At 41.3% G+C, this 18,475-nt stretch overlaps 1 protein-coding gene and 1 long non-coding RNA gene across 9 annotated transcripts in view; one reads left to right on the forward strand and one right to left on the reverse strand.

Annotated features, from left to right (window-relative positions):
- Positions 1-132: 132 nt before the first annotated feature.
- LOC103163833 lies at positions 133-8,204 on the reverse strand. Of its 2 annotated transcripts, none has more exons than XR_004768680.1 (3): positions 7,870-8,204; positions 574-720; positions 133-467 (listed from the first exon to the last, which is right to left on the reverse strand). It is a non-coding gene; the product is annotated as an uncharacterized LOC103163833 (long non-coding RNA). The 2 variants fall into 2 exon arrangements; XR_004768679.1 differs by having other exon boundaries at positions 133-481.
- Positions 8,205-8,320: 116 nt separating this feature from the next.
- Pikfyve (phosphoinositide kinase, FYVE-type zinc finger containing) overlaps positions 8,321-18,475 on the forward strand; it is a 95,149-nt gene continuing 84,994 nt past the window's right edge. For 2 of the 7 annotated variants that reach the window (XM_027397108.1, XM_027397112.1), the window contains exons 1-4: positions 8,321-8,485; positions 12,564-12,744; positions 14,956-15,105; positions 15,339-15,374. In XM_027397108.1, the coding sequence (XP_027252909.1) occupies positions 12,573-12,744; positions 14,956-15,105; positions 15,339-15,374 (358 nt within the window). In that variant the 5' untranslated portion in view covers positions 8,321-8,485; positions 12,564-12,572. The remainder of the gene's footprint in view (positions 8,486-12,563; positions 12,745-14,955; positions 15,106-15,338; positions 15,375-18,475) is intronic. The other 5 variants (XM_027397110.1, XM_027397113.1, XM_035441004.1 and 2 more) reach the window with 4 other exon arrangements.

Genomic DNA, 18,475 nt, shown 5'->3' on the forward strand with positions numbered 1-18,475 from the left:
TCGTCGCGCGCGGACTTCCTTGGGGTGGGCGGGGCCAGAGAGAGAGAGAGAGAGACAGAGAGAGAGAGACAGAGAGAGAGACAGAGACAGACAGAGACAGAGACAGAGACAGAGACAGACAGAGACAGAGACAGAGAGACAGACAGAGACAGAGAGAGAGAGAGAGAGAGAGAGAGAGAGAGAGAGAGAGAGAGGAGAGCTAGGTCCTCCCGGGTGTTCCAGGTGGGGGATGGGGGCTGCCACGCCGCCGGGATTCCTCGGGGACACCCTGCCGCTGAGGAGCAAGAATGCCACCTACCGACAGGCTCCAGAACGCTCAGTGTCTTGGTTCTCACCCAGGGAGAGCTCCTGAGACTGGATTTTGGCAGGTTCCCTTCTTGGCCTTTCTGGATGCCTCTTAAGATGGAATGTGCTTCTGAAGAGTATGCGTTTGGGGGCCTCAAACGTGGGGGCGACTATAGACGCTGCTAGAATGCAAAGGCTGAACCGGCCGCCATATCACCTCAATAATTCCCTCCACCGCCAACGATCTGTATTCCCAGCTGTTACCATTTATAAATAAGCCCCACTCACCATTTGCCATGGAAGACAATGAAGTTTATTTTCTAGGTTCCGATGAAGCCGCACTAGATAGAGATCCAGGGTCCGGGATCTTAGAATTCTCAAGAGTGGCTTAAAAACATTCTTCTCTCTTCAGAGATTTCTTTTCTGCATGTGTTCCTTAGTTTTGAAAATAAGAATATTATGACTTGTAGGACAATAGATCCTTGGCTGCTCAAGGTTCAACGTTCCAAAATTCACTTTTAAAACATACAACATTGTACTGTATAGGCTAACAAGATGCATTTTGGACACTAGAGGGAGCTAGTATTTCCAAGGTGGAAAAGGATATATACGTCAAGTGGATTAACGGGATACAAGCACCCACTTCAATTTATTCTTATGAAATGATTAGAGAAGTATGTGAGTTTATCTTTTCACCTCTAATCGTATCATACCATAAATCACAGGAGATTGTAAATGTTACTTCCTACCGCACCAGGATCATATAGTTTATTAATAAAAGTATTCATATCCATTCATGTTCTAGAAAGCATTCTAGAATAAATTCAGGAAACATAGAATATAACACAATAAGAGTATTGATTATATGTGACGGAAAAGGTAAAAAGAATGCACAGGATATCATACAGAACGAAGGTAATTTTGTTTTGTTTTGTTTTTTGTTTTTCAAGATAGAGTTTCTCTGTATTGCTTTGGAGTCTGTCCTGGAACTCACTCTGGAGACCAGGGTGGCCTCTGAACTCACAGATGGCCATGATAATGAGTCAAGTTCTAGCCTACTAGGCTGGTCTGGTGACTGTACTTCTCAATGAGCTTATATACTGTCTTCAGTGCTAGCAACTGACACTAAAGAAACCCAGGTTCACATCCCCTGCTCAGCTGCCTCTTCTGAGCTCCAGATACATGTAGCTCGCTGCCTCCTGGATACCCCCATTTTCCTGTCCCACAGACTTTCACATTTAACAATCCTAGAACTTGACTAAGAAAGATAAGAAAAAGACAGAGCCTGGAAATAACTTGACAAGTAGGAAGACCTCGTGGATGCAGTTTTAGTAGGATGATTCTAAATTGATTATGATAGGAGCCATGCTGCAAAAGACTGAATTGTGAATGAGAGATTTTGAAAGGGAGAAAAGAAAGATGATTGTGAAAACACTTTTTAATAAAGATTTTCTCATGGAGTCTAGTCTAGCATTGAATTTTCTAGGTAGCTGAGACTAGCCTACAACTCCTGATCTTCTTGCCTCCACATCCTCCAAGTGTTGAGGTTACAGGCATGATACCTGGCTAGAAAACACAATTTTGATGATTACAAACTTTCCATCAATTGGCATACTTACAGGCCATTTGTCCTGAGCAGAGTAGAACTGCTTCTATTACTTTGGAGTCATTTGTGTTGGTTGTTTCTGTTTTATTTCCTTATTGTATCAATAACAGTGTAAAACACATATTTATATTGCTTGTTAAAAATGCTTCTATCTTGAGCCGGCCTTTGGTGGCACACACCTTTAATCCCAGCACTCCGGAGGCAGAGGCAGCAGATCTCTGTGAGTTCGAGGCCAGCCTGGTCTCCAGATCGAGTGCCAAGACAGGCTCCAAAGCTACACAGAGAAACCCTGTCTTAAAAAACAAAACAAAACAAACCCCCCCAAAAAAAACAACAAAAAAATGCTTGTATCTCAGGGCAGTGGTGTTGCACGCCTTTAATCCCAGCACTTGGGAGGCAGAGGCAGGTGGATCTCTGTGAGTTCGAGACCAGCCTGGTCTACAAGAGCTAGTTCCAGGACAGCCTCCAAAGCCACAGAGAAAACCTACCTGGAAACCGCCCCCCACAAAAAATGCTTGTATCAATTCCTTAAGCTAGATTAGTAGAACTCGAAGTATTGGATCAAAGAATATAAATATTTTAAAGGTGTTTGTTAGGTCCACCAAATCATTTTTCTGGAAGCATATATACATTTATATTTCCACATACAGCATGAAGGAGTGATAATTTCACTACATTCTATCTAGAAGTGAGTCTTTCAATAAAACAAAACAAAATCAATCAACCAAACAAAAAAACCCTTGGTAGCCTTTGCCTTATCTGCCAAAGGGAAGCAGAGCTTCTTAGACAATCGATTCATTATAGGTGCCAGACAGGCAATGTTGGAAATGAGTCCACCAAACCAGAAAATAAATATGTGCCTTCAACATGTTATGTCCAGAAGGACTATACCCTGAAGGTCAGCTGCTATCATCACAGTTAACTGTGGAAATTAAAAGCCTTTTATGTACAATAAGGCAGGGATGCCCATTCTTGCCTCTCCTCAATACACCAGGTAGGCAAGACACAAGCATAAAGGTATCCAAATTAGGGAGGAAGAAGTCAAAATGTCCTGTCTGTAGGTGATATTATCTTAGATATGGAAAATCTTAAAGATGGGACCAAAACCTGTTAGAAGCAGTGAAATTCAGTAGCATTCATTGCCAAACAACCAACACACAAAAGGCAATAGTATTTTTATTCACCAATGACAAACCCCTTAAAAGAGATCAAGAAAACAATCTTACTTGGAATAATTCGGGGCGAGATGGTACCTTCAGTGGGTCCCACTGCAGGTGAGTGACAAATGGCAGGTGGGATACAGAGACCTACAGACAGAACTTCTGTGGAAAGTTTACTGGGGGAAGGTAAGGGAGAAGAGAGAGAAAGTGATAGAGAGACAGACAGCTGCCTCCTCAGAGAAATGGCAGAAGAGAGGAGGGGGAAGTGGGCAGAGTTTGCCTCTTAAAGGAACCTCCTCTCCTGTACCTGAGTATAGAGCGAGGGCCCCGCTTGCCATGCACAGAGGTGGCACACTTTGCCAGGCTCCCCCAAGGAGCATGGCCAGATTTGCCTGGATTGCAATATTTGTAATAGCTACAAAATTAAAATGCTAGCCGGGCGTAGTGGCACACACCTTTAGTTCAGTACTTAGTTACATGAGTTGGAGTCCAGCCTGGTCTACAAAACAAGTTTCAGAATAGCCAGGACTACACAGAGAAACCCCGTCTTAAAAAAAAAGGGGGGGGGAATTTAAAATGCTTGAAATAAATTTAACTTTACAAAGGTGATACTGAAAACTGTAAAACAGATTTAAAAAACTGAAGAACTAAACAGAGACAGTGTTTGACTTCATCCAGAAGGGCATTCTGTGTGTGTGCATTGGAAGAGGTAATGCTGTAAATACGTATTATGCAAAACAACCAGCAGATCCAATGCTTTAAACAAAATCTTGCTGGGCAGTGGTGGCACACTCCTTTAATCTTAGCACTCTGGGAGCCAGTGGCAGGCTGATATCTGTGAGTTCCAGGCCAGTCCGGGATACAGTGTGAGTTCCAGGACAGCCAAGGCTGTCCAAAAAACCGAACCAAATCAATCTAAACAAAACAACAAAAACCCAAAAGGCCAAAACCCCCAAAGACCCCAAATTGCCAAGTGAAACTGTACACATCACAAATCACTGACTTCAAAGCGTAGTATGAAGCTATGATAATCTAAACAGCATGTTCTCAGCATTAAAAGCAGTCATGTAGACCACTGGAATAGAATAAAAAGAGCAGAAATAAATTCACTTACAATAAACTTACTTTGGAATCCCAGGGAAAAGATAGTCTGTTTAATGAATGTTTTGAGAAAAACTGAATACCCACTTGTACAAGAATGAAATTAGTTTCATATCTCACACTGTGTTAAAAATCGATTCAAACTGGATTAAATATCTGTGGTGGCTTGAAAGAAAGTGACCCCCAAAGGGAATGGCACTATTAGGAGGTGTGGCTTTGTTCGAGGAAGTGTGTCACAGTGGAGGAGGGCTTTGAGGTTTTCTGCTTAAACTTCACTCAGTGTTACAGATGACTTCCTGTTGCCTGTAAGATGTAGGACTCTCAGTTACTACTCCAGCACCACATCTGCGTGAATTCAGCCATGATGATGATGATGATGGATTGAACCTCTGAAACTGTAATCAAGCCACCCCAGTTAAAGTTTTCTTTTAAGACTTTCCATGGTCAGGCTGAAGAGATGGCTCAGAGGTTAAGAGCACTGACTGCTCTTCCAGAGGTCCTGAGTTCAAATCCCAGCAACCACATGGTTATGAGATCTGGTGCCCTCTTCTGGTGTGCAGATATACATGGAAGCAGAATGTTGTATACATAATAAATAAATAAAATCTAGAAAAAAAAAAGACTTTCCATGGCCATATCTCCTTTCAGCAATAAAAACCCCAAACTAAGACAATATCTAAATGCAAGACCTGAAGATGAAAATTAGTAGAAGAAAACACAAGTGAAAAGCCTCATGACATTGGCCTGGGTAGTGATTTTTATTTTTAGTTTGTATAACCCAAAAGTTTAGGTAAGAAAAGCAAAACATACAAATAGGATTATATAACAATAAAATGCTCTAAAAAGCTAGAAAAAGAACACTGAAGAGACAATCTATGGAGTGGAAGAGAATATGTACAAACCATACATCTGATAAAGTGCCATCATTTGTGTGTGTACAAAGAACTCGATAGTGAAAAACACTAACAAAGTTATAAACCGGAAAAATGGGTAGGACAAAGCAAACACTCCCGAGACATAAAAAAACAAAAAGATAAACATCACTAGATATCAGAAAAATGTAAATGTAAACCACACAGAGATATCATAGCATTACATCGATCTGAATGGCTATTGTTATAACAAGTTTTGACAAGGGGATGGAGAAAAGGGCACTCATGCATATTGTGGGTGGGAACTGACACTGGGCAGCTATTATGGAAAACAATATTCAAGTTCCTCAAAAAACAGAACTTCCATATGACTCAGTGATTCTGCTTTACTGCATATATACTAAAGAAATGAGACCAGTGTGTGGCAGTGACACATACATGCACCCCTGTTTTCATTGTAGAATGACATGGCAGTCAGGATGCATAACTAACCCAGTACCCATCTCTGGAGGGATGGGTAAAGAAAAATGTGGCATATTTGCATAGACTAATACTAGTCATCCTCAAAAAAAAAAAAAGAATAAGAGGTTGGAGTGATAGTTCAGGCCCTGAGTTTGACCCCAGAACACACATAAAAAGACAGGTGTAATGGTACATGCACATAGTCCTAGTGCTGGGAAGAGAAGGCAGGCTGGTCCCTGGGCTCGCTTGCCAGCTAGCATCATCTACCTGTGAACTCTAGGCCAATAGGAAACGTCTCAAAAACAAGGCAACTGAGGAACAACATCTGAGACTGATCTGTGACATCCATGAGTACTGGCACACATGTGTGCACTCCCCCACGTGATTTTTGAACACATAATAAATCCAAACTAAAAAAGAAGGCAATGTCATTTGTGGCAACATACCAAACCTGGAGGACACTGGAAGCTCGAATGTGTAGAGTTTATAAAGGTTAATCTTGGAAAGAAAAAGAGCTGGGTGGTTGAGACAAAAGCCTTTAATCCCAGCACTCAGTAGGAAGAGGCAGGTGGATCTCTGAGTTCGAGACCAGCCTGGTCTACAGAGTGAGTGCCAGGAGAGGCTCTAAAGCTACAGAGAAACCCTGTCTTGAAAAACAAATACCCCCCAACAACAACACCACCACCACCAACAAAAAAACAACAAAAAAAGAAAAAAAGAAAAAGAAAGAAATGTAGAGCTTAGCGGGTGGGGAGTAGAGGTAAGAGGGAAAATACAAAATGGAAATCGAATACTCAAAAAGTCATGGAAGCATGGCAAATACACCCAGGAGTTTTTATGAGGGGCTCCCATTGGCCAAATCAGGGGCAACTTCGTTAAATCCATGGTGACAGCGCTGAATTAGGGCACTACTGGAAGAAAAAGAAAAGTTGATATTAATAATTGATATAGAGAAGGAAAAGCTGAGAATTTTTAGTAAAGTGTAATTATATGTGACTATATACCAGCTCAGCAAGAATAAGTTCTTGGATGGAAGTTCTGAGGGGAAGGTAGTTACAGACATGTACAAGATGTCTCTACAGACGAAATATACCTGAAATTAATTTTTGATGTCTAGTATGAGGTAAGAACTAAAACTGTCTTTTTCCCAAAAGAGAAAACAAGTTTTGCACAGAAATTAAAGTGCATATTTATGTAGATACAGGATTGTAAACTTCTGGGGAACACTGACTGACTGTATTATGTTCGCAGCATATCTCCACAGCACTTGGATTGCTGGTCCAATTAATGACTCAGAAAATGTTAGTTGAGGAGCTGGAGAGACCGCTGGATATCACGAGCACATACTGCTTTTGCAGAGGACCCAAGTTTAATTCCTAGCACCCACATTTGGGGGCTCACTACCTCTTATAACTCCAACTTCAGAGGAATCTGATTCCTCTGGCCTTCCTGGTCACTTGTACAGAATACACACACACACACACACACACACACACACACACACACACACACACACACACTGTGCTATCCTGTTGGCTGGATTATCTATGGTGTTCTCCATCTATTTTTTTTTTTTTTTAAGGAAGATGCATGAGCTTGTTTATGAGTCCAGAAAGAAGTTATTGGGAAGGGTTTGGTTGAAGAGACATTGCAAGGCCCCAGGGTTACAAGGCTGGACCGATTAAACTGAGAAAGCCATGATCTATGAAGAAGGAAGACAGGTCCAAACAGATGTTGCAGATAGATGTGTGGTGGCGTTGTTTAGGTCAAGGGTTGCACCTATGGTAGACCATGGTATAGATTAAATTCTCCTGGGTAAACGACAGCCCGGGAGGGGTACCGCAGTAATGAACACCAAAGGCGGCTGCGAGTGGGCGTTGAGGACCCAAAGGGCCCAGTTAAGGATGGCAACCAGGAGCTGCAGTGGCCCCTAGCTTCAAGTTTTATACGGTGGTACTTTCCAGGCTTGAAAAGACCAGCTCGGGAAAGCTGAGTGGGATGCGACCAAATTCTTGAGGAACAGGATCCGCAGAATCGAAGTCAAATAACACTACCCTTGAGATCCCTTTCAAAGCTCCCCGCACAGCCCTACGTTTTCAGTGAGCAGGTTTTAGCTTGTTTTCTACTTTTAATTGCACAGCTCTTTTAGCAGGACAAACATAACCGGGCATGTACACACTGAGCTGAGCAAGTCAAGGTTTGATAACTTTATCTGCAACACAAAACCCTAATCAAAGAAAACTAGAGTCAACATGACTTGGGTCAGGCTCTGTGCCGACTGCTTTACATGCACTGTTTTACCTAATCATTAAAATAACAACAACAACAACAACAAAAAAACATGGAGTGAATGCTGTCATTGATTAACCCTGCCTTTGCCCACCAGCGGTCTGAGGCCTAGAGAATAAGCAATTTGTCCGAAGCTGCTTTTAGCGGAGTTCCTGACAGTATCCTGAAAGCCGTCACCTCTTCTCTCTGGGCCACTCAAGAGGATGTCTTAACAAGAGAACCAGGAGAGCGGTCCCATATTGTGAGTGCTCACAGTGTCGAACACATACGGTAACGCCGGCTGGCTGACATCTGCGGTCGTGCGCGCCACCCTGTGACGCACGCGTGATGCTCACGTGCACGGTCGTCCCCCGCTTCCATCGGGAAGGCTGAGGCAGCCTTAAGTCCTCCGAGGGGGAGGGGACGATACTCTCTGGGTTGGATTCCTTCTGCCTGAACACCTGATCGGAAGGTCGGGAGGGCGGGGAGGAGTGGGCGGAGCCAGTCCTCAGGACAGGTCGCGGGTTGGCTGGAAGGGGGATAGGGCGGAGCCTTGCAGAGGTGGGCGGAAGCGAGAAGCCGCAGCTACCGCGTAAACCTCTTGGCGTCTTGGAGCAACCGCTCGCCGCCCGAGGAAGTCGGCGCTGCTCTTGGTGGAGCATTTGGGCCGAGCGGGGTGAAGCAGAGACCCGGGTGGTGGGAGGCCGGCGGGGCCGGGGCGGGAGGCGAAGGTAAGGGAGGCGGCGTGGCAAGGGGCCGCCGGGGCCCGCAGTGGGAGGAAGGCCGGCGTGGGTCGCCGAGCACGGCGGGAGGGATGGCGAGGGCCCGAGGCTCGGCAGGGAGCGCGGAGGACCTGACAGGGACCGGCTGGCTCCTGAATGCCTGCTGGCCCTGTGTGGTGGGGCAGACGGCAGCTGGCTGGGCCACCTCCTCCTGCAAAGGCTTCCTTGACACACTGGAAGTTTTCTTGCCCCTCTTGTTTCTCTGATGCCCGAACTTATTTCCGAGGTGGATCGTCTTCTTTTCCTCCTAGCTGGTGAGCCCAGTCTCAGGTGCAGCGCTAAGCCTGGAAAAGAAAGTTCTAATCCACAGAAACCATTCCATCAGCTTAAACGCTCGTTTCTGACTTTTTCACTTCAGCTTTGCATTTTTTTTTTTTTTTTTTTTTTTTTTTTTTTGAGGAAGAGACTCGATTTCCCAACAGTCGATCTCCCTTTCCCAAGAAAGGATGGAAATGAAACTTGATGGATGCATTTGGAATTTGGGGTCTTCTGTCCTATTTAGATTCTTAAGACATTCAGAGTGTCTGTACAAACATTCTGTACAAAGCAGGTTATTGCAGTGTATCTTGTGTGTTACGAGTTAAATGAGAATGGTTGATTCATTCGGTATATTTTGTGCTGGTATGATATTCACAGTAGAGTTAGGTGCCTAGCAAATCATACCGTCCTGTTTCCCATATATCCGGATCTTTCTGCTTCTCCAGTACTCCCTCTTTTCCTCTCCCCCCTTCCCTCCCCCGGAAGACAGAGGGAGGGAGGAAGAGAGATAGTGGAGGGATGGAGAGAAGGTTTCTTTTTTTCTTTTTTCTTTTTTTTTCTATTAAGTTCAGGCTTGTGACAAAGACAAAGGTCAGGTTTTTTTTTTTGTTTTTGTTTTTTTTTTCCTTCTGGAGAAGTTACAGGAATCACATACAGTGGTTTTCCTTTAGTCTTTCTGTTGTGTATGGGTAAAAATGAACAAAAACCCTTTCATAATGGAAGTGAACATTACCTGTATTCAGCTGTCCTGCATTAGTAAATAACGTTTGAGAACTGTACTAAAGAAAAAAAAAACTGGCCCTAGAAAACGACTAGGCTGACACTTAGATTTTCACCTAAAGTTTTTATGTGGGCTGATGAATTAATTAAGTTATATAAAACACTTTAATAGTGGATTCATATTCTGGTTTGCTTCACCAAGATACTGTGTAGTAAGTCTGCATATAACATACTCTCCTTGGAAAAAAAAGACTAACAGTTGGTGACACCACAGAAGTCGTTGGATAAGTAGGTTAATATTTCTAATTATGTATGCAGAAAGAGCCATTCGTTACAGCATAAATAGTTATTATGCTGCTAAAAATCAGAGTTGTAATTTCTTCTTGGATGCTGGTGGCATGTAATTATTGAGATTAATTCTATGTGATTGTATCTATGTTTTAGAGACAGCACTTGATGTGTGCTTTCATACTAATTTTTACCTTCATATTTCCAAAACTTAATGAAAGTTCTGGCCATAGACGACCTTTCGAAGTAATTCTAGCTGGTCATTAGTGGCGCACACCTTTAATCCCAGCACTAGGGAGGCAGAGGCAGAGGCAGGCAGATCTCTGTGAGTTCCAGGCCAGCCTTGTCTACAAGAGCTAGTTCCAGGACAGCCAAGGCTGTTAAACAGAGGAATCCTATCCAAAAAAAAAAAAAAAAGTAATTCTAGGACTCTTTAGGCAGATTGGTCACTGTGCTTTTGTTGGTACCTTTGTGGAATTGGAGTAGGTTGTGTTTATAAACTTGAGGGTTTTTATTGCTATCATGTCCTCTCTGGTGGTCTTTAAGATAAGCAACAAAACCTTGCAGTTTTTACTTGATCAGTCGCCATCTTTTTTTTTTTTTTTTTTTTTTTTGGTTTTTCGAAACAGGGTTCCTCTGTGTAGCTTTGGAGCCTATCCTGGCACTTGCTCTGGAGACCAGGCTGGCCTTGAACTCACAGAGATCCGCCTGCCTCTGCCTCCGGAGTGTTGGGATTAAAGGCGTGCGCCACCAACGCCTGGCTGATGGCAAGTGTTTTTAAGACAGTTTTGACCATGCCATTTCATGTTCACAGCTCAGTATTTTCACATATGTTCCTCATCACAATGAGAAGTTATATTCCAGTATCACACCCTTATCAGCCGCCATCTTAACCCTTTATGCTGGAGCATCAATTATGATGGTTTGATGTCAGTCAACTTGACACAAGCTAGAGTCTTCAGAGAGGAGGGAGCCTCAGTTGAGAAAATGCCTCTCTAAGATGGGCCTTAGGCAAGCCTGTAGCATTTTGAGTGATGCTGGGAAAGGGTCCAGCCTGTTGTGGGTGGTGCTAATCGCTGGTGGCCATTCCTGGGCTGGTGGCCATTCCTGGGCTGGTGGCCATCCCTGGGCTGGTGGCCATCCCTGGACTGGTGGTCCTGAGTTCTATTAGAAAGCAGGCTGAGCAAGCCGTGGTGAGCACACCAAGTAAATAGTTCTCCCCCATGGCCTCTGTATTAGTCCCTGCCTCCAGGTTCCTGTCCTGCTGGGGTTTCTATGCTGACCACCTTTGACAATGGACAGTGATATGGAACCTTTCCTTCCCAAGCTGAAAATTTGGATCATGGTTTCTTCATAGCAATAGTAACTCTAACTAAGACAGTACTTTGTATCATCTTCCCAGTGGAACATGATATAGAGGTCCTCCTTCCCCATCTTTCCTCTTTTCCCTTCCTCTTTTTCTCTACACCATTGCCTTTCTCTACTCCTCTCCCTGGGGCATCCCTTCCAAGAAGCACTGGTTGCCAAATCCCATCCAAGCCAGTGTTTTCACTTCTGCTTTAATTTACTAATCAGTGACATTACTAACCCTGGAAAATCTTGAGCATTAAGGGAACACATCTAGAATTGGAAGTCTTTGAAGAGCTACAAAAAAAATTTTGATCAGTATAGACTGTTGAGAATTTTGTGACAAGACTTGGAGTGTAGTCACAAGTCTATTACTAACTCACTGTGATCAGCACAAGGAAAATTGTTTTAGGTTCAGTGTACTTTAGTTGCCGCAGCTGTTAAACATAGGAATAAAGCTTACTTATATGACTTCCAGGAGTATTGAGAAAATAAAATGAATGGATAGATGTGATTTTGAAGGAGAAAACCTTTTTAGAAATGTGTAATGTCCATCTTTGTACAGTGTAGATTATAAACTGTAGCATCAATATGACTAACACACCAGAGGATATTTCTGTTTAAATTATCAGTCTAAAGGGAAAGCCTCAGTGCCTTTCTGTAATGTTTATTTGGTGATTAGACTTATTGCTTTGACCAATTATGTTTTTTGGTTATTTAGGGACAAAAGTACCTTTAAGGAGGTCATTACCTTAATATCTGATGAGTTTAGGCTTAAAGAGGGGTGGGTTGTGGAAATCCCAAATTCATGCTGCAGAGGAAAAACTGACGGTTTGTTGATTTGAATACTTGTCACAGGCTCTGCCAAAAGCTAATTGCTCTGATTGCATAGACATGTCATAAAAAAGTGACTGATTTTCTTTTCTTAACCACTGAGCCATCTCTCCAGCCCCCTGATTTTTTTTTTTTTTTTTTGAGATACATTAGTACAATAAAGCTCAGTGGTTTATACTATAAAAGTCAGTTTCCCCTGGTAACTTTAAAAGGCTGTGAAGTATTGGTTTTACCTCCAAAAAACCTTGTATACACATGTATGATATAAATATTGGGAAAAAATTTTGTCTGCTCACATTTATGCCTTACCTGCAAATTTTTACTTAACTTTAATTGTAAAACTAATTAAAATGGTAATATTTAAAATTAGCTTGCTGTGTAGCTATAGTTTTAAGTGTTGAGGCATTTTTCATCTGGGCTGCAGTATTTTAAAGCCTGAATTTGAGTATATAAAAACAGATTTCCTTATTCTTTGGTGTTTATTGATATGAATTGTCACATAGTTGGGTTGTGAGGATATTTACTGTTCTTCAGATGGCTTCTACAGAACCTATTTCTTTTTTTCTCTCTTTCTTTCTAGACTCATGAAATGGCCACAGATGATAAGAGTTCCCCGACATTGGACCCTGCTAATGATTTGCCTCGCTCCCCCACGAGTCCTTCTCATCTCACTCACTTTAAACCTTTGACTCCCGACCAGGATGAGCCCCCCTTCAAGTCAGCATATAGTTCTTTTGTAAATCTTTTTCGTTTTAACAAAGGTAAGATTTAGTTCTAAAAATCAGAAAATGCAGTTTTGACTCTCTGCATTCAGTGTTGTTGCAAGGAAGTGAAATATTAACAAGGTGGCAACTTTAATCACAGGTCACTAAGTCTTTAGAAGGAAAAGGTAGCATTTCATTGCAATCTGATTGATTATGTGAATTGAATTTAAAATGGTTAAGGAGGTCCTTTTTAAAGAGAAAGCAGTTTTTCCACATTATTTTCTATTAATGTGATTCAACTTAATATGTTTATAGAATTTATTTTGAGGGAGGTATTAATAACAAAAAGATTTTAATTAAAGCAATAAAATTAAATGGACCAGTATATGGTTTATCATTTAAAAAATTAGAAGCTGTTAGCATGCCTGTTGAGATTTAACACTAATTAGGATTAAGTTGTAAATGATATCAAATGAACAAATAATTTAAACCTTTGACTTCTGACAAATAAGTTAAAAAATGAGTTCTTGAGTAGTATATTATTTGTTTAAGTGGGAAGAATAAAAAAAAGACATATCTTGTCTTAATTTGCCTTTTTTGAGACAGGGGTCCAGTTTTCATGCTAGCCTGAAACTATGTAGTCTAAGCTAGCCCTTGGTCATGAAGTCATCTTCCTGTATTAGTCTCCTGAAAGCTAGTATTATAGGCATGAGTTACCACGCCTGATTTATTTGTCTTTACTGTTTGAAATGTGTTAGAAGAGCAGTTCTCACCCTGTGGGTTGTGACCCCTTTTTAGGTTTGCATATCAGATATCCTGCATATCAGATATTTACATTGTGATTCATGACAGTAGCAAAATTACAGCTATGAGGTTGCAACGAAATAATTTTATGGTTGGGGTTCATCACAACATGAGGAACTATACTAAAGGGTCTTAGCATTGTGAAGGTTGAGGACCACTGTGCTTAAAGGTTATCCCCATTTTAAGGAATTTGATGGGGTTTAGTAATTTCACTCAGTAGAATTTTTCTTTTCTTTCTTTCTTCCTTCCTTCCTTCCTTCCTTCCTTCCTTCCTTCCTTCCTTCCTTCCTTCCTTCATTCTTTTTGTTTGTTTGAGATAGGGTCTGTAGACCAGGCTGGCCTCAAACTCACAAAGGTCTGCCTGTCTCTACCTCTGGAGTACTGGGAGGTAGGGTATGTGCCACCATACCTTTATAATTTTATTTTTTATTAATTTTTTTTTAAAGATTTATTTATTTACTATGTGTATAGCACCCTGTCTACATGTGTGCCTGCCAGCCAGAAGAGGCTACCAGATCCCACTACAGATGGTTGTGAGCCACCATATGGTTGCTGGAAATTGAACTCAGGACCTTTGGAAGAGCAGTTGGTGTTCTTAACCTCTGAGCCATCTCTTCAGCCCCACCTTTATAAATTTTGATAGTATGAGCTGAATTTTATTAACAGTTTTGTTTAAAGTGGTGTTAGCACTTTTCTCTTAGCACATTTTTAAAGATAGTGATGTTTTTATTTTAAAAAGTAAGTTTTTAAGAATAGGTTTAGATTTATAGAAAAATTGAGAAGATAGTTGTGTTCCTATATGCCCCATAATGTTTCTTCTAGTATTGATACCCAACATTAGCATGGTAATTTGTTATAATTAATGAGCCGTTGTTAATATATTTTGTTAGCTACTGTATGTATTCAGATTTCTTTATATTTTAATAATGGATTTTATCCAAGATAACATTTTGCATTTACTTGTCATAAGAGAATAAGTAGTCTTTCTTATTTAGGAAGATTTACTAAGCACCTGCTATGCAGTTTATGCTCGCCCATAAACTGATCAAAAAGACCAAGGTTTTGTATGAGGCTTATGTTGTTTTCTTTAGTAAGTTCACAAAGTATCAAATGAAAAGCAGAGTCTATGTATACAAAAGGCATGATTTTAGAATTCCATTCTGGTTTCTGACCTTTTAAAAAAATGTTTAAAAGCTAAAAAATTTTATTTTATGTGTATACTTGTGTGTTGTGTACAAGTGTGAGCACCTGACGAGGCGAGAAGAGGGCTGTAGTTACAGGTAGTTGTGAGCTGCCTGACAGGGGAGTTGGGAACTGAACCAAGGGTCCTTTGCAAGAGCAGTATGCACTCAGTTATGAATATAATATATGAACATACTGGCTGAAGTATTTTATCTGTCATCTTCTCCTTGTTGAACTCCGAGCCTTAGCTTTTCAAGTAATACCAAGTTTCCTTTGTCACAGAGAGAGGAGAAGGGGGCCAAGGAGAGCAGCAGGCTTCAGGTGCAAGTTGGTCCAGCCCTCAGATCCCTTCGAGGACTCAGTCTGTGAGGTCACCGGTACCTTACAAAAAGCAGCTTAATGAGGAGTTCCAGCGGCGTTCCTCAGTGTTAGGTAAAGCTGTCTTATCTTCTTTGTGTGTGAATTTTTATCATGTGTTTCTAGGTTAGATATTGACAATTTTCTTGGTACTTGGAATAGTCAAGTACTCTTTAGGGTAAGCAAACCTTACTTAGGTAATAAAATTTTTCAACACCTGAAACATTCTTCATCATGCCATTAAACATTGGTTATGCAAGCACTGTTGTCTTTACTGAATTTTGATGGATTGCTTGCTTGGGTTTCAGCAGAGAACACTTTGCCACATCCCCAGGAGAGCACAGGTTAGTTCCAATTTTACAGGTGGATCCTACACCTATTATTGGGATGCTAATGAAATGTGATGTGCATGCCATTGGCTGCAGAACACTGTCAAACTCCATTCATTGGTGGGCTGCCGGTTGCTCTTGGCCTGTCTTTGTTGGGGTGCACACTGTCAGTGTGGCTGATCCACTGCTCCTCTTGCCTGCTTGTTTTCCACCTTGTTCCACCATGTAGTCACCTCATTCATTTTCATGCTCTTCTGATGGGTGTGGGCTGGGAATCTGTGTCTCAGTTGAGGGGCTAGAGGTGGCTTATGTTTTATTTCTGTTAAATTGTTAAGCTCAGCAAAGTGGTTTGCTTAACTCAAGGTGATAGAATGGCAGTGGCAATGGTTCCATAGAGAGGAGAGATTGTAGCATTGGGAATCAAGTGTCCCTAAACCCCATGTCTGTCCTGTCTGGCCACAGACTTCCATGAGATGCTTTAGTGAACACTAGTTGTGTAATGGTGGTTGGTAGAAGGATGTTTTATTGCAGTTGAGACTGGAAGGTGGGGGAAACAGAAGTAGAAGAGAGCTTTTGCTGAAGGGCTAGAACAGAGCTGGCTGTGTCACGCCCACAGGTTTTCCAGGACAGCACCTTTGCCCAGCTTACATTATTTTGAAAGGAAGAGTTGGATGATGGGGGCAGAGGATTTTCTTCTCATTCCAAAGCACTTAAGTTTAATCTTAACCTTATTAAAATCTCCTTAAACCTGACCCATGGCTTAGGAGGATGCGGCAGGAGGATTGCAAGTTCAAAGCCAGCCAGGAAATAATAGCAGATTCTAAACCAGTGTAGTCTCCATAGGAGACCCTGTCTTAGGGGAAGAAGCAAAAACAAGCTACAGCAACAAAACCTGACCCCAGGCAACACTGTGCTATATTTGAGGACACTCTTCTGATCAGATTCTATGTTGAGTTAAAATATTGTCTGGCCTAGCGGTGGTGGCACATGACTTTAGTCCCTGCACTTGGGAGGCAGAGGCAGGGGGATCTCTGTGAGTTTGAGGCCAAACTGGTCTATAGAGTGAGTTCCAAGACAGCCAAAATTACACAGAGAAACCCTGTGTAAACCAAAAAAAAAAAAAAAAGAAACCAAACCAAAACTAAACAACAACAAAACTCCCCAAAACAACCACAAAATAACCCTCAACAACAACATTTCCTTCTCCTTTTTTAACTCAGCATTTAGTTATTCACATAATGCCAATGCCAAGCTGTCCTTTGCTGCAGAGGGAGGAACATCATGAGCCGAAGAGCAGTCTCTGAATTTCTTCACTTGTGAAATTGAGGAATTGGACTAGAATCCATGTAGTCTTGTAGGGGTTGTAGAGTTGTAGCTTGCCAAAATTTGCTTTTGTTGTTATGATAAATTTGAACTGCTTGTCTATAGGCAGAGTTTGGATGACCTCCTTTACTTGGTTCCCACATTCCTTACTGTCCACTTGCTTCTTGGATTTTACCTTGGAGGCCTTTGGTCTTCAGAAGCTCCAATTAGTTTTTCCCTCACTACATGTCGAATTCTACAGTTTGATAGTTCTCCTGTCTTAGGAAAGTTACTTGATTTTCTAGAATCTATTTTACAGATGTAGCAGCTGATGGTGTTTGTTTAAGGGCAAGCATCTCTTTTTTTTCACTGAGGTCAAGCAGGGTCTCACTGCTCATTCTTTCCTAGTGGAGGCTATTGATATTATTTTCTCTTCAAGCAGCTAAATACAAAGGACATCATGACTTAGTGCCTGTGCCAGGGAGCACTGCCATTATGGTTCTTACAGCTTTCTGTCTCCTTTTAGAATTTATAATCATGGAGATCTGGTTGTGGTGGCGAACTCCAGTAGGATTTGCTGAAGGAGGCAGAGGCAGGAGGATCACAAGTTCTAGGCTAGCCTGGGCTACACATTTTTTGGGCTGGAGAGATGGCTCAGCCATTAAAGGCCAGGCTCACAACCAAAAATATAATCATGGAGAGTTTTTTTTAATGGTTGTTTGAGACTCAAGAAAATTTAGTTGTTGTAATATATGTTAGTAACAGCATATCTGATCTCTATGCTGCAATTAAGTTAGGTGCAGTTTAGATGAGGTGCTACTTTAGTGATTTAACTGCCTTAAATTCTTGATTTGTTTGGAATTATTTATACAGCAAAATTTCATTCTTTGCAACCCTTGTCTGCTCTCCCAGCCCCCCCACCAAAAAAAAAAATCTAGTAGAAAACCAGCAAATGATGAGATAGATTCAGGATAAGATATTTTTCATTTTATAGCAATTTACCTTCCATATAGGGCATACCTTCCAGATCCCCAAGTAGATACCTAAAACCATAGGCAGTTTCAAAGCCATAATATATGATTTTTTTTTTCATGATGCACTGAAACCCATTTTAAAGTTTAATTTATAAATTAGACCAAGAGATTAATAATAGTAATAATAATAGTAATGCTAAGCTATCACAGTTGTAAAAATAAAGTCATGAATGTGGTGGTCTGTATGTCTTGAGCTAAGACAGATGTTAATATTTTCAGACTATATGACTGAGGGTAACTGAAACCCAGGGAAGTAAAACTGAGATAGGGAGGAATTATATAAATTGTGGGGACTCCCCAGGTTGTTAGATTAATGTGCTTAAGCTAACAAGGATGTTCATCTTTTTTTTGTCAAGCCACCTTCATTTTCCCTTGAGAGTTTGAAACTGTTGTAGCCAGAGATAGATAAAAACTTCACTTGTCTTTTGTCTAAAATAAAGTTAGGTGGCAGTTATGGTAGTCATATTCCATTCTGGCCACAAAGCTAGAATTTGGGCTTGTTTTATTATCAGATTTGGTTTCATGTTATTTCACATATAAGTGAGTGATCCCATGAAGGGTTGAGGAGGTGTTGGGTGTGGGCTCAGGGAGAGTAGGGTTGAAGCTTTGGCTGTTTTAATCTGCTTGGACATTGGTCATATTTTGTCATCCCGGATGTCCTGTAAAGCCTGCTGGGATCTTTGGAGAGCTGGTCTATAAAATTTTTTTCTGGTGCTTTGCTACAGAATAGAACAGTTTGATCCTATTGCTTACTTAGTTGACTTTTAGACCAAATTAAAT

This window comes from Cricetulus griseus, chromosome 2 (assembly GCF_003668045.3).
Source record: "Cricetulus griseus strain 17A/GY chromosome 2, alternate assembly CriGri-PICRH-1.0, whole genome shotgun sequence".
In the NCBI taxonomy this organism is placed as follows: Eukaryota; Metazoa; Chordata; class Mammalia; order Rodentia; family Cricetidae; genus Cricetulus; species Cricetulus griseus.